General features: G+C 41.4%; 4 protein-coding genes and 1 long non-coding RNA gene across 7 annotated transcripts in view; 2 read left to right on the top strand and 3 right to left on the bottom strand.

Moving 5' to 3' along the window:
• Window positions 1-806, top strand: part of FAM149B1 (family with sequence similarity 149 member B1) — a 52,677-nt gene extending 51,871 nt beyond the window's left edge. The window contains exon 14 of the mRNA XM_006218981.4: window positions 449-806. Coding sequence (XP_006219043.2) covers window positions 449-522 — 74 coding nt within the window. The 3' untranslated portion in view covers window positions 523-806. The remainder of the gene's footprint in view (window positions 1-448) is intronic.
• Window positions 807-1,588: 782 nt separating this feature from the next.
• On the bottom strand, window positions 1,589-6,560 carry DNAJC9 (DnaJ heat shock protein family (Hsp40) member C9). The gene is made up of 5 exons (XM_006218982.4): window positions 6,381-6,560; window positions 6,078-6,218; window positions 5,242-5,496; window positions 3,360-3,446; window positions 1,589-3,001 (listed from the first exon to the last, which is right to left on the bottom strand). The coding sequence occupies exons 1-5, from the start codon at window positions 6,558-6,560 to the stop codon at window positions 2,882-2,884; spliced, it is 783 nt and encodes a 260-aa protein (XP_006219044.1). The 3' UTR covers window positions 1,589-2,881.
• A 441-nt stretch (window positions 6,561-7,001) lies between these two features.
• Window positions 7,002-10,491, bottom strand: MRPS16 (mitochondrial ribosomal protein S16). Of its 2 annotated transcripts, XM_072971334.1 has the most exons (4): window positions 10,297-10,491; window positions 9,580-9,840; window positions 8,943-9,104; window positions 7,002-7,140 (listed from the first exon to the last, which is right to left on the bottom strand). In XM_072971334.1, the coding sequence occupies exons 1-3, from the start codon at window positions 10,307-10,309 to the stop codon at window positions 8,971-8,973; spliced, it is 408 nt and encodes a 135-aa protein (XP_072827435.1). In that variant the 5' UTR covers window positions 10,310-10,491; the 3' UTR covers window positions 7,002-7,140; window positions 8,943-8,970. The 2 variants fall into 2 exon arrangements, with proteins under 2 accessions (XP_072827435.1, XP_006219045.1); XM_006218983.4 differs by lacking the exon at window positions 7,002-7,140 and having other exon boundaries at window positions 8,861-9,104; window positions 10,297-10,490.
• A 21-nt stretch (window positions 10,492-10,512) lies between these two features.
• LOC140699313 (uncharacterized) lies at window positions 10,513-12,080 on the top strand. The gene is made up of 2 exons (XR_012077374.1): window positions 10,513-10,832; window positions 11,749-12,080. It is a non-coding gene; the product is annotated as an uncharacterized lncRNA (long non-coding RNA).
• Window positions 11,563-13,122, bottom strand: part of CFAP70 (cilia and flagella associated protein 70) — a 73,745-nt gene continuing 72,185 nt past the window's right edge. For both annotated transcript variants that reach the window (XM_072971331.1, XM_072971332.1), the window contains exon 28: window positions 11,563-11,905. In XM_072971331.1, the coding sequence (XP_072827432.1) occupies window positions 11,825-11,905 (81 nt within the window). In that variant the 3' untranslated portion in view covers window positions 11,563-11,824. The remainder of the gene's footprint in view (window positions 11,906-13,122) is intronic.

The raw sequence follows: 13,122 nt of genomic DNA, 5'->3' as shown, positions 1-13,122 counted from the left end.
CCAGTCCAAATGAGTTCTATTAATTCAGCTCCTAGTAGCATTGTTTGGTAGTCTGAATGTTTTCTATGGATTCTGTTCTTGGATCAGTCCTCAGAGAAGCATTGCTGCCTCTGAGCTACAGTTATTACATGTGGCCATGTCTGATAGTCAGGTATAACTAGTGTGATATTTAGGTAAGTGAAACAGACATTTTATTTTAGTCTTTCTTAAATTAGTCATTATTGTCTAAAATTAGGTTACTGCTTTCATATCCTAATATAGATTTTGTTTTTACATAAATTATGTAAACGTGACTTTTACTGCCTTACTAAATATATACTTTACTACTTATTCAGTCTCCAAATTTAAAGTCTGATAATTGGAGCAAAAAAGTCTTTACGTATGAACTTGAGATTATCAAATAGAATGTCTACTAATGTTACTCTACGATGTCATCTTTCTCTGACAGGTCCTCAGTCACATGGGTATACAAAATCACAAAACAGAGGTGGACCAATCTCTCGAAACAGGAAGGGACCATAGGGCAAATAAGAACCTGCTTCAGGCTGCAGGGAAAGACGTGGGAAGATTTCACGAATCAGCGTTCAGTCATCTCATGATGCAGAGCTTGTACCCAAGAGACAACCTGAAACCATCCTCACAAAGAGTTATTTTGGTATAACTGAGAAAAAACAGCATGAGCCAAAGATTACATGTGTACTGTTTCTACCTCCAGTTACTGTCTTCTTTCAGCATAAGTTAACCATTCCACTGGACAGTAAAGATTGTACCCAAAGATCTGACAAATAATTACCCCCAAATCACTACTCATGTTGTCTGTTAACAATGATCAGTTCAATTTTTATAAGATTCTATCAGACCATACATACACAAAAACTAGCAAGTGATTGATAACATTAAGTTATCACTGGCTTTGGAATACTTATGCTTGTGTTAATTTCTGGAAAGGTGTTATTACTTCTAAGTCATTTTTAGGGGACAGTGCTATCAAAAATCTGGGCTACTCATCAAGGAGATGTCATTCATTCCTCAAGCTTTCTCTTTAGATGTCCAATCCTGTAGGCAGATAGATATGGCAAGGGTGAGTAAAGACATAAATGCTGAGTACTGGTGTAAAGTAACTCATGTAATAAATCACAGTGCATTTTTTTTCAGATAGAACAGCTCAGCCTCATAACAGCTGCTTGATACTAGGTTATGTATGCTTCTTTTCTTCTTAAAGTACATTAGTGGTAGTTTTTCCAAATATTGAACTCGCCTTGCCAGACTTTCTCCTGCAGGTCTAAGAAAGGCAATTAAAAAATTTACAGCATCTTTCTACTAGTGAGCCAACAAGACACAATTCCTTAAAATTTCAGAAACTCTGGCAGTAAGTCCAGTATAAACACATCTTAAGAGCAGAGGAAGAGAACTTTGACATTCTTCTGATTTTAACATGAACCTTTCCTGAGTGCACTCATGAATGCAGCAATGGTTTTAACTATGGCTTAAATTTATATTTCATTGAATTTTAATTTTGATGATCATATCAGTTTAAGTAAGAGCTTATTGTTAATCTTCAGAGTTGATAAATTCAAATGATCATAAATTGGGGTAATTTTTTTATTATATCAAAGTGTTCTAATGCTATCTTATAAAGACAGATGCTTCAATCTGCATTAAATTATATTTTTAATACAATTAAAAAGACTGTTTAACTTGTTTGTAATCAAAAGCTGAAAACGTGTCATATGCTTACCTCAGATAAACTGAATCTCAACAACAGAAGGCTTGTTTTATGCATATGGTATTAAATATATTGGCCAACAAATTAGGATTTCAAGTCTCTAAAAACTTCTATATTCTAATGAATTTATACCAATTCAACTAAATATAAGTGAAAATCTCTGTACTGTTCTCACAAATCAATATCATGAGTACATACCAAACCACTGGATCAAGATGGCTTGCCTTTCAAGGTAAGCATTAACAGAAGGAGCCTCTAACAAGTCATTTAACCCACCTCCCTTACCCTTTTACAGATAAGGAAACAAGTTCAGACAAACTCAGTGACCTGACAAAGGACATTCAGCAGTTACAGGCAGGATTACAACATCTCTTTATGCTACTTAAACCAGGGCATCTACAATGCTCACTAGGACTACTTTTCTTCTCTTTTCTCTATCCTAAGCACCATTCATATTTTCTCTAGATCATCTAAAATGAACACACTGGAATCATTTAAAAAGCCTCCAGAACTTAACAGTCATATTTTACTTATTTAATCACGTATAAGTCTTATAAAGATGCATGCAAGTAATCTGAACCCGTTTGTCCGATATACATCAAGCAAAGAGTACAAAACCGGTTGAGTAAAACAAAAAGGAGAGAGTCTATGCAAGAATATTAAGACTGAAGGCAAACTGGCAAGTATTTGGAAGACAGATGTCCAGCAACTGTGCTGAAGGCCTTCTAGCTAGGTAGAGTACCTGTTTTAATAAATACACACATCACTGGATACTCTGCAACTCACTCCTACATGGCAAAATGACAACTGCTAAAGGAGGTGTGGACAGACCTGCACTCTAGATAGAGCTCCTTGTACAGAAGACCCACAGAAGCAATTCTGTCAAGAAGTATACCACCCTCCCCTGTTCCCTCAGTGATCACCACCAAATTCCATGATAAGAGGAGGAATGTCAGGATACTTCTAGAATATTTCTAAGATATATTAAGATTAGGTTGAGAGATTCTGCTTGGTTTACTTAGTTGATCTGAATAATTTAGGCTTGAAAGATGACTTTTCTCAAGGGCTGGGTTGACTTTTGTCTTCAAATCTTGACTATACCTTGCCTACGATGGTACCAATTAACACCTGAGGACATTTGAAGAGAAAATTCCATTATTTCTTCTCTTTCTTGAGAGTCGTTTTTTTCCCTCCTCGTTTGGAAGGTTTGCAGTACTTCGCTTCCATCTGAGCCAGAAAACTGTCCATTTCCTTTTGCCGATCCTTTTGTCTGCTCTGTTTGAGAGTTAAAACACAAGCTTTCAAAATAAGACTGTCCATCGAGATAAAGTACTTAGTGGCTGCCAAGGGCTGGTGGGAAAGCAGAATGGGGAGTGCCTGCTAATGGATAAGGGGTTTCTGTTTAGAGTGATGAAGATGTTCTGGAATTAGCTAGTGCTAATGGTTGTAAAATGATAAATATACTAAACACCATTGGCCTGTACACTTTAAAAGGATGAATACATGGTACATAACTTGTATCTGAAAAGAAAACAAAATGCCCACAACACCATACCTACTCTCCAAAGAAAATACTAGCAGTAGGAATCAGAACATGAAAGTAGCAGCTACTTTCACAACCTGCCAAATTTACCTGAATGACTGCTTTCAAGTCATCTACTCCTCCATCAAGTCCCAACTCCTTCCTGCTCATTTCTGCTTCTTTAGCCTCCTCCTGAGCCTAAAACAGAAATTCATGTGAGACTCCATTGCAACCCAGCAAATACTAAAAATACACGCTCTTTCCCAAAAGCAAATCTATGTTAAGACTTTCAGTTTGAGGACTACATAGATAAAAAGGATAAAATTACATAAGTGTGTCATTCATTGAAAGACAACAGTGCTGAGAGCAAGCAGTAGATTCTCTGATTCCAATAAGCATTTCTGAGTTTTCCCTATTTTTACTTGCTAAGGGTAAGCAGGTAGTTTGGTTTCATAAATCACATGGTGACAGGAAGGAAAACAAAATGCAAGGAGAGTTAGGAAAGGTCACTTAACCAAGGATGCCCTCAAAATGTTGCTCGAATAAACAGGCACCTCAGACTCCTCCGAAAACCCAATTTTACTAAGCTGACTGGTGGCAGCTTTGGGAGCAACCCTGGTTCAAAATTTCCCCAAGGTAGTTAGGATAAATGCTAGCAAATTCAGTTTTAACCTTTCTTTGCCTGATTTCAAAGCCAGCTCTTCTTGCCAAAGTTCACTAAGGCACTGATTCCAAAATACCACAAGAATACTTTGGGAAAGGTTAGTAAATTCATTCTTTCCTTCAGGACAACTAAGACTATAAGAGGCCCCAACCCCCCAGTGAATTATAAAGAGACAGTTTCCATTGTCTACTTTCAGTCCTTGGATTCAATTTATCTCTTTTAATACTGTATTCCCCTCTTCAAGTTTGTAAGAGTCTCAAAATTATGCCACCTACCTCCCTTCCCCAAAACTCTAGGGAAGTTTCTCCAGCTAATAGCCTATTACTGAGCACAGCTGTGTTCAGTTTCACCTAAAAAAATGATTACCAACTTAAACTGTCAGCCGGAATCTAGACAGATGTAGCCTATGAGCCAAAACGATGATTCTGACAAACTTGCCACTTCTCTCAACTCAGCACACATGTCAGCCTTCTCCTGTATCTCATATCTAAAAGCTGCAGCCCTACCTCCACCCCCAATTCAGCCATACAAAGTAAGGTACCCAACAAAGAACTAAAATCTTACACTGTCTGCTTTCCATGGAATTCCCATTATGAAAGCCAGGTTGAGGCAATGGTGACTTCAACACCAGTATGGTCTTTGCCAAAGGACCAGAGGCATAGATGTCTGCTACCTTGAATACACTCTTCCTCTTGTCCCAGATGTCCTTAAGCTCCTTTCTCCTGTCATCACCCTTACCCTCACCATCTCCACAGTTTAATATGGGTGTAAAGCACACACAAGCCACTATCTTTGATACTGCACAAAAGTATGCCTTGAAGTGTGTTTGGAAAGACACCTTCATCAAAGTAAACTAAATTGTTTTAAAAAGTATATTCTGGGCCCAACTCAATAATCAATCTGAGCAAGAACAAAGGAATCTGAATTAACAAGACACAGTCTTAAAAAAAGACAGTGTCTGTCACCTTCTCCCCATCCCTTAACCAAATGAGAATCACTGTCTAGCCTATGTCTCTGGACTCTATTACTTGATCTCCTGAGTAATACTTCACCAAAGCTACAAAAATTGGCCCATATGAAGACTATTTCAGTACTAATTTAAAATGACATTATTTAATCCATGCAGTATAATTCTCATGAGCACAATATAGTAGGGGAAGAAAAAGGTTCTCTTAATGAGCTAAAATGCTCATTTTATTAGATGCAAACTATAGAACACATTAACCCTTATTTCAGCAGTCATATATATATTTTCGTTGTTGTAAATATCCGCAAAAATTTTTACGTAACAGTCAAGATATAAATAATAAATAACATTCAAAATCTTACCCTTCTTTTCCTTGCATTCATCTTTTGCTTCGATTCTTTGACAAAGGCGTTATAGGATGGGACTTCTCCGGCATCAATGGCTTGTTGAATAATATTCCTTATCCTGGGTTCCTCTGCGTACTGCACACACAGCACAGACTCCATAATCTGATCCATGTCACCCTTGAAGTCCAAATAGGCCTGTTTAATATCAGCCAGCTCTTCTTCAGAACCTTTGTATGTCTTTTCAAAAGCTTGAATGTCTTCTAGAGATATCTGAACAAAAAGATGTATGCTTTAACTTTTGAAAATTTTAAATAAAAAGAATACTAGTGCACATTAAATTCAGGTGTTGAAATGTTTCTCCCCCAAATAAAACAATTGCTTGAGTTGAAACTATTGTATGGAATCAAATTTTCTATGCTAAAGACTTTTCAAAATCCTTCCTAGTCCAACCTTTACAACTGCTAAGCTACAGACCACGAAAATTTAAGTGAAGTTTCCAAAGGCGGGGAAAGACCCCAAAAAACACTCAGGACATACATTGAATACGTAAAATAAAGCGTATCTGTAAAAAAAAATCAAATGCTCCCTATTCACTACAATCACTCTGTATCAACAGAAAATTAGAGACCCATTTCAGTAAGTGTGTGTTATATGCGCTTGTGTACGAATATACACATGTAATAATTTGTTTTCAGATAGGCAGATGTCTCCTGAGTGATGATTCTGTGTATTTATTTATTAATGTTTTGAGGCCAAATAAAAATTCCTCATTCTTACACAACATAAAATGCAAGGCCTTCAATAAACGTTTCCTTGGGACTAGTCAAAAGGAAATCTCCAGAATCCTCTACCTTTTTAAAGAGTAATCTCCAATAGGTCTCCCAGTCCCGGTCTTGGCTGAGCACAACAGAATCCTCGTCCACTGTTCCCTGTTCATCGTACACTGCTCTCTGCTCTTTGTCACTCAGAACGGAATAGACCTTCCCGAGGATCTGCAGAAAGAAGCACCCAAACGTCAACGCCGCACCTCTCCCCGAAACCGCGCCGCGAAATTAGAACGCCAGGCCCAGCTGGGCTCACTCCACTCGGGCGGGGCCAGTCGGCCAGAAGACTGAGAGAAGCCCGGGCGGCCGGGGCAGCGGGGCCTTGAGTACCTGGAAGCGGCGGGTGGCGTCCTCCTTGTCGCCCTCGCCCACTCGGTCCGGGTGCACCCGCAGGGACACTTTGTGGTAGCCGCGCCGGACTTCGCCGTCTGAGGCCTCGCGCCGCACGCCCAACACTCGGTAAAGGTCGGCGGTGCCGAACACTTCCTCGCACAGTTCCAGAAGCCCCATGGTCCGCAGCAGCGCCGAGCGGGCGGCTGCCTCAGCGAAAACGGCAAACCCCAAAGACGCTGAGGAGAACTCCAGACTGCTTCCTTTTCCCGCGCAAAAAGCCCAAGGCGCCTGCGTCACAAGAAGCGCAGGAAGAGGCGGGGCCACGAGGCCGCACTTTACGGCGGCTGCAAATTGGGGCGTGACCAAGCCGCCGGCAGCCTGGATTGAAGCGGAGAGTGAAGCCGGCGTCCCGGTGTCTTAGCGCAGGAACCTCTCTTCACGCCGTCTGCTCCGCCGCCCTCCTCCCCTTACCGTGGAAACCTCGCATCTGTTTTCTCCCCAGTGTCCCAGCTCAGAAGCGTATGCAATATAAGGAGCGTTTATATCAAGTTGAACCTATGCACTGCTGTTTTGTTCTTGCTTTTTCCATTAAAAACAGCAAATCATCTGCATCTGGCCATTTCACATGGTTTAACATAGAATAAATGGATTTGTTCTTTTCCAAAGATGATCTGACAAGAGTACATAGAGCTCAGGGCCCAAATAATTTTGCAACCTACAAGATGGAACTGCTGGGTAGGAACTTTTCCCTTGAGCCCTGCAAGAAAAAAGCCTACGTTAAACAAAAGGCACAATATATTGGTCTTCTAAAAACTTTACCTGATAGACCTAGATTTTTATTACACAATCATTCCTTCACCTTCAAGCCTCTAAATCACTTTCCATTTTGGAGATAACATGATCCAAACCTTAATAAAAATACAAGCTGTGGAAGCAAAAGCTTTTTTCTTCTTCTTTTTTTTAATGCTTTCTAAAGTGCAGACCTGGGTTTGACCATGTTGGATTTGAGATGATACCAAGACAGGCTGATGCAATCATTCAAGACAGTGCAGAATCTGGGCCTCGAAATCCAAAGCAAGGCTAAGGCTAGAGAAAACTTGAAATCAGGGAGAGGATGAGCTCACACAGGAAGATTCTGTATACAGATCTTAGACAAAGGATAGAACAGGGCACAAAATGAATACTTGAGTTGGCAGAAATTTAGTCACTCAAAATTATTTTCATTTCACATCAGTTCCCCTCACTGGTCAACATTCTCTTCTGCTGTACCTATTAAAGGTTTTCCAAAGAACTCAAACTCTCTAGGGTATATTAATATCTTTTAAGCCTCCAGAGTTCCTACAGTTTTCAAAGCATTTCTTTCCTAGATCCAAGATCAACGCCAGGTAAAGTCAGTTCTTTTCTTCTGCCTGTCCTGCCTTCAAAGTCACTTTAAAGTAAGTGGAGGCCAACCAGTGACAACTGTAGGAGAGCTTTGATGACCTCAGATTTTGAGGTAGCTGTTAACTATTCTCAGAATATAAAACCCAGAGAGTAAAATAGGTTGGTAACATTGATAAGGCTTTAGAATCTCCTCTATGTTAGTCTTACACCAGAATATAAAATATGTATTATCCAGGGTGCACTTAAACCATCTAATCCTTGCTTGTGGTTGTAAAATCCTGCAGTTCTGATGGATTAGACAATGTGTTATTTTGGGGGTTTTGGGAGGCACAAGTCATTTATATTATCAAATCATGATACCTAAACCTGATTCGATCACTGACTTTTTAGGTGGACTTTTGTAAAGCCTCTCATCTTTTGCTCACTCCCCCACCTACAGACAATATAACATGTTGGGAAGGGCTCTCCAGGCAGGCACATTGGGTCTGACTCTTAGCGCTGCTCAAAACTGAAACTATGTAGCCTTGGGCAAGTTTCTATTTCTGAACTTCAGCTTCCCCACCTATAAATTGGAGATAATCCTGTCTAATTTCATGATACTTTCTAATTGTCACATATAACCTTGCATGTAAAAGACCTAGAATGTATGTAAGTACTTTACAGTATTATCTTTCTTCCAGCTATTCACTCTTAAAAAGGAGGCTACTATAGCCTAAAGGCTCCTAACAAAACTACCTTTGTAATTTTGAGATAATACGTTGAACAAGAAAATGTAAATCTTCAATTACAAAAACATTAAATAATTGTATCATTGAGCTGGTAGGATGACCATAAATGATTAAGGAAGGAATTACTTGGACAGGCCATGGACATGCTGACTGTGGCTTTGAAACAGGGAAGTCTTGGAAGGCAGCAGGCTGTAAAGTTGTGCAAGAGACCCAGGGCCCAACTCAAAAGTACAACCCACCTCACAGCTACAACCCTTTCCCCAGATGAAGGCTGAAAAGCCTAATTAGTACCTAGGCCTAGCTTTATGTCAGTCAAGAACAAACCTCTCCCTGGGCCCTGTTCAGGCCAGGCCAGAAGAGCATGAGTGACAGAAAATTCCATTTATTGACCTCCAAATATAATAAAACTAAGAGCTCTGCACCACGTGTTTTATGGGGACTTTTTAACCTTGTTCCCACTGCTATGCTCACTGAAGTCAGCTTGCATATGTTTCTGTAGCCTCTGAATCTGTTTTCTGGGCGGCTAAAAGGACTTCACGTGCCCGTTTCCGTCGCAGCCTCTCAGCATTTGTGATCACCATGGGATGCAGAGGGAAAAAGCCAGAAAGACCTAAAAGTAACAGGATTTTCATTCATTATAACAATGGAAGTTAATGGTTCCCTGGGAACTCACCCTCACTGAAATGAGGTCTAAAAGAGACCTACCTGATCTAGTGCATGGATTCAAAACAAGTTCCTCACTTGCCAAAATGTTTTACCTCTTCCCCCAACTCCCTTCCCTCCACTTACTGCAAGGATGTTGTCTACTTCTTAACACTAGTCTCCTTACTTGAAAAAAAGATAAACTGACAGCCATTCAAGACACAGCATTCCCATTCCTCAGCATAAAATTTCAGTCACCCAAAAAGTCTCACAAAGGAGTCCACAAAAGAGATATCCAGATTCAAAATGGCAATTAGATCAATTTCAGTTCTCAATCCAGTCCTGATTACTCTGGAAATAATGTAAATCGTTATTAATTCCTATCATCTTGGAACTGACTTCAATTTAAAATCCCCTCAATGATCTAAGGCTAAAGCTGTTACCTAGAAGCTTTTCCACAGGCTTAGAGAGGTGGGCCCCACAGCCAATCCAATGCCGGATCCGATCCAGGTTGAGAGCAACGAGTTTCTCTCCATGACTGTTGGGCATTGGATCATAGGAGCCCAGCTGCTCCACGAAACGGCCATCCCTGGGACATTTGTTGTGAGCAGCCACGATGCGGAAGAAAGGCCGGTTGGTACAGCCACCCAGGGAAAGGCGGATGGTTAAGTGGCCTCCACGGTAGGCCTTGCAGAGGAGAGTAGCTGTAGAGAAATAAGGGGTTAGGACACAAAAACCGAGGAACAAAATGGACAAAAAGAGGTAATAAACAACCCCCCTCCTCTAGTGAAATGTCCTTACTTCCAATCAATTCTGGCTTACATCCCATTTTCTCTGTGAAATTTCTGTTACGCATCCAGCCAGAAATGACTTCTTTCTCATCCCCCAATCCACTCAGCACAGGCCCGTCATTTACTGGCTCTGTACCATGTCCCAACCCTGCTGCCTCATCTATAAACTTAATGTCATTTACCTCACAGGGTTTCCGCAAAAACTTAAAAAAAAACAAAACAGACACGAGGGGAGGGTCAAAAGTGTGGCAGTTTGTTTCAGGTTCAGGTAGCCTCTAGCTCGCTTAGGAGAGCGCAGTTCCACCCGGTCCCGCACGCCCCCTACCCCCGCGAACGCCCAGAAGGTCTCCCGGGGCCTCAATCACTCACCGAGCCGGACCATGGCGCAGCCGGCGGGCGCCGGGGCCTGTACGCCAGTTGCCACGCCTCGGAGCTTCCCGCCGCCCGCGCGGATCTCCTCGACCACCTGGGACTGTGCCAACAAACCACGGGACAGTCTACGTAGCGTAGCCGCTGGGATCGCCGCTCTACGACCCCGATCCAGGATCCTCGGTGCCGGAAGCGAATGGTCCACTCGCCCCACCTCTTCCGCTCTCCGCCCCTCACTTCCCAGAACCCCAAACGTGAATTCCAACTGCTGCAGTAAGCGGCACTGCTATCTCGGGTGGCGGTGCGAGCCGAACCCTGTGGGTTCTCCTGGCCCTCACTGGCCTGAGAGTCCCTGCCGCAGAGAGGAGTATTGGGAGAATCCCGGGAGGGGCTGAGAAGTGCTACACTGCTCCATGAATCCATCTTTGCAGCCAACGTTTTTTGAGCACGTTAGGGCACAGTGCGGAGAACGCAAAGAAGGAAGGGCGCTGTCCCTGTCCCCAGGAAGCTGACAGTCTTGTCTGGGAGACGGTGAGGTTATACTAGACTAATAAGGGGTGGTCAATACACAGTTCTGAGGTGAGCAGGAGAGAAAGTGAACCTGATAATTCCTTGGTGCCTCAGGAAGATTTCATAAAGGAAGTAGCGTTATGGCTGAGACTAGAGAAGGACTACTAATATGCCTCTCACCTTCCCTCCTATTCTCCCACCTCCCTATTCTCTCAGCCTTCTCCTGTGAAAAATAAAGGGGTGGAGGGCTTTACTTCTGGTTTTGCTGTGCACTGATCAAGGAGGACAGGCAGGAGACAACGGTTCCTTTGTCGTAGCTAGCCCTAGAATAATCGCTTCTCAGTTATGAGTTTTGCATCTATTATAGGGTAATGGACTCTTCATGGAGCCTTTGTGGTTTAGATTCATAAAGATACCTTCAGCAAAGACCACTCTATTCAGCTGTTCCCCGTTGGATCCAAAGGATCTGGCCATAACTAATACATTCTTTGCCCTAACGCATTGACCCAGCATAGCTTGCTTCCTGTAGGCTCACCTTAGAAAATGCCTTAATTCCAAGTTACAGTAAGTGAACCTGGCCAGGGATTTCCTTCAAGAGTGATCCTGATAAGCTTTTACCAGAAACCCTAGTAATGAGCCCACCATACCTTAATTTTATATATATGTATATGTGTGTGTGTATAATATATATAAATTACATAATTATATTCTTATATATACCTCAGTATACTTTAGCTCCAGAGCCACACTGATGAATTCTGAACCTCTTATTTACACTTTATTACCATCCAGTTTACTATTAACCAGTAAAACATCTAATAGCACAGACATTCAGTAAGATAGCCAATAGAAATAAATAAGTGGGTTTCAATTTATGTTGAAGATCCTCTTTTTCTTTTTGAAGATTCTTTTTTTCTTTCTCCCCTGTCCTCATAAGGTGAGACATCCAGGATTTAATTTCTCTGGGAAGGAAAGGAGCTCAGAGCCCCATACAGAGAAGTCTTCAGGTGGACGGATGTTAGAAAGATGGATTTCCAAAGCCAACTGCTTCTTGTACCATGTGGATCTCTGCAAGCAGATTCTCATCTTTCAATTTTAGCTGCATCGAGAGGAGGAAGGGAAGGACACATTCATACCCAATATACCTACATGGAGACCCTTCACTTACGGGCCACAACTGAAAAACATAGTTCCTTGAGGTGGGAATGGCTCTTCCTTTATTCTCTATTTCACAGTAACTCTATTAAAAAGGCCTCAGAACATTGTGCTGGTTACATGGATGTATTCACTTTATGAAAATTCATCATGTGGTATGAACACTCACAATTGGGGGGTTGTATAATAACTTTAATAAAGTTTATTTTAAAAGAGTTTACCATATTACCCAATATATCTTGACTAATGTATAATATTCCCATTTGGCAAGTGAAAGAAAGGAATCAAAGACAGATCTGAATTTAATATTAATATCTAGATGTACAGTAGACACATCTAGTTGCCTACTGAAAACCCACTCTCTCTTCTTTTACTAACAAAATCTTCATTTCTTTTCAGGGCAGCAATGTAGCCAAAAAAAGCCACATTTCCTGCTTCCCATGCAGCTAGGGGTTATTTCAATTGTGGCCAATGAAATGTAAGGTAGTCATATCTCTAAAGGGAGGTGAAATAGGTAGTATGGCCCCTTTGACCTTTCCCCGCTTTGTTCTTTATTGTGCCATGGATATGATGGCTGAAGCTACAATGGCTGTCTTGCAACTATGAGGGATGGAAACTGCATGCTATGGTTGGTGGAGCAGAAAGATAGAAAGAGGTCAGGTCTCTGATGACACTGTGCAGCTGTGGTACCAGTTCTGGACTTTTCATTAGATGAGAAACATTAAACTAATTTGTTTAAGCAACTGTCTTCCAAGTCAAATTACTTGCAATCATAACTGATAGACTAGACCAGGGGTTGGCAAACGATTGCTCATGAGCCAAATCCAGCCTCTACAGCCTTGTTTTTGTAAGCAAGTTTGAAACACAGCCACGCTCATTTGTTTGTGTATTGTCTATGGCTGCTTTTGTACTACAAGGGTAGAGTGTAGAAGTACAATAGAGACCATTTGGTCTACGGAGCCTAAAATATTTTCTGTTTTGCCCTTTGCAGAAAAAGTTTGCTGACCTCTGGACTAGACCAACACCGTCATTTTACATATGAGGAAAATGAGACCCAGGGAGGTTAACAAAAGATCTCCCATGGTAATATGTGGGTGATTATTCCAAACCCAGCAGCCCCATGATAATGAAATGCTGGAAAGTCAAGTCCTGAATTAAGCC

Source organism: Vicugna pacos, chromosome 11, assembly GCF_048564905.1.
Source record: "Vicugna pacos chromosome 11, VicPac4, whole genome shotgun sequence".
Taxonomy (NCBI): Eukaryota; Metazoa; Chordata; class Mammalia; order Artiodactyla; family Camelidae; genus Vicugna; species Vicugna pacos.
This window is presented reverse-complemented; position numbering and strand designations above follow the sequence as displayed.

Excerpts from the sequence above, each read along its gene's own strand:
- DNAJC9 (XM_006218982.4), bottom strand. The coding sequence starts at position 6,560 with ATGGGGCTTCTGGAACTGTGCGAGGAAGTGTTCGGCACCGCCGACCTT. Across the intron at positions 6,219-6,380 it reads ACGCCACCCGCCGCTTCCAG|ATCCTCGGGAAGGTCTATTC; the intron begins GTACTCAAGGCC and ends TTCTTTCTGCAG. Across the intron at positions 5,497-6,077 it reads GGAGATTACTCTTTAAAAAG|ATATCTCTAGAAGACATTCA; the intron begins GTAGAGGATTCT and ends CTTTTTGTTCAG.
- MRPS16 (XM_072971334.1), bottom strand. Across the intron at positions 9,105-9,579 it reads GCCTGTGGAAAAGCTTCTAG|GTCTTTCTGGCTTTTTCCCT; the intron begins GTAACAGCTTTA and ends TGTTACTTTTAG.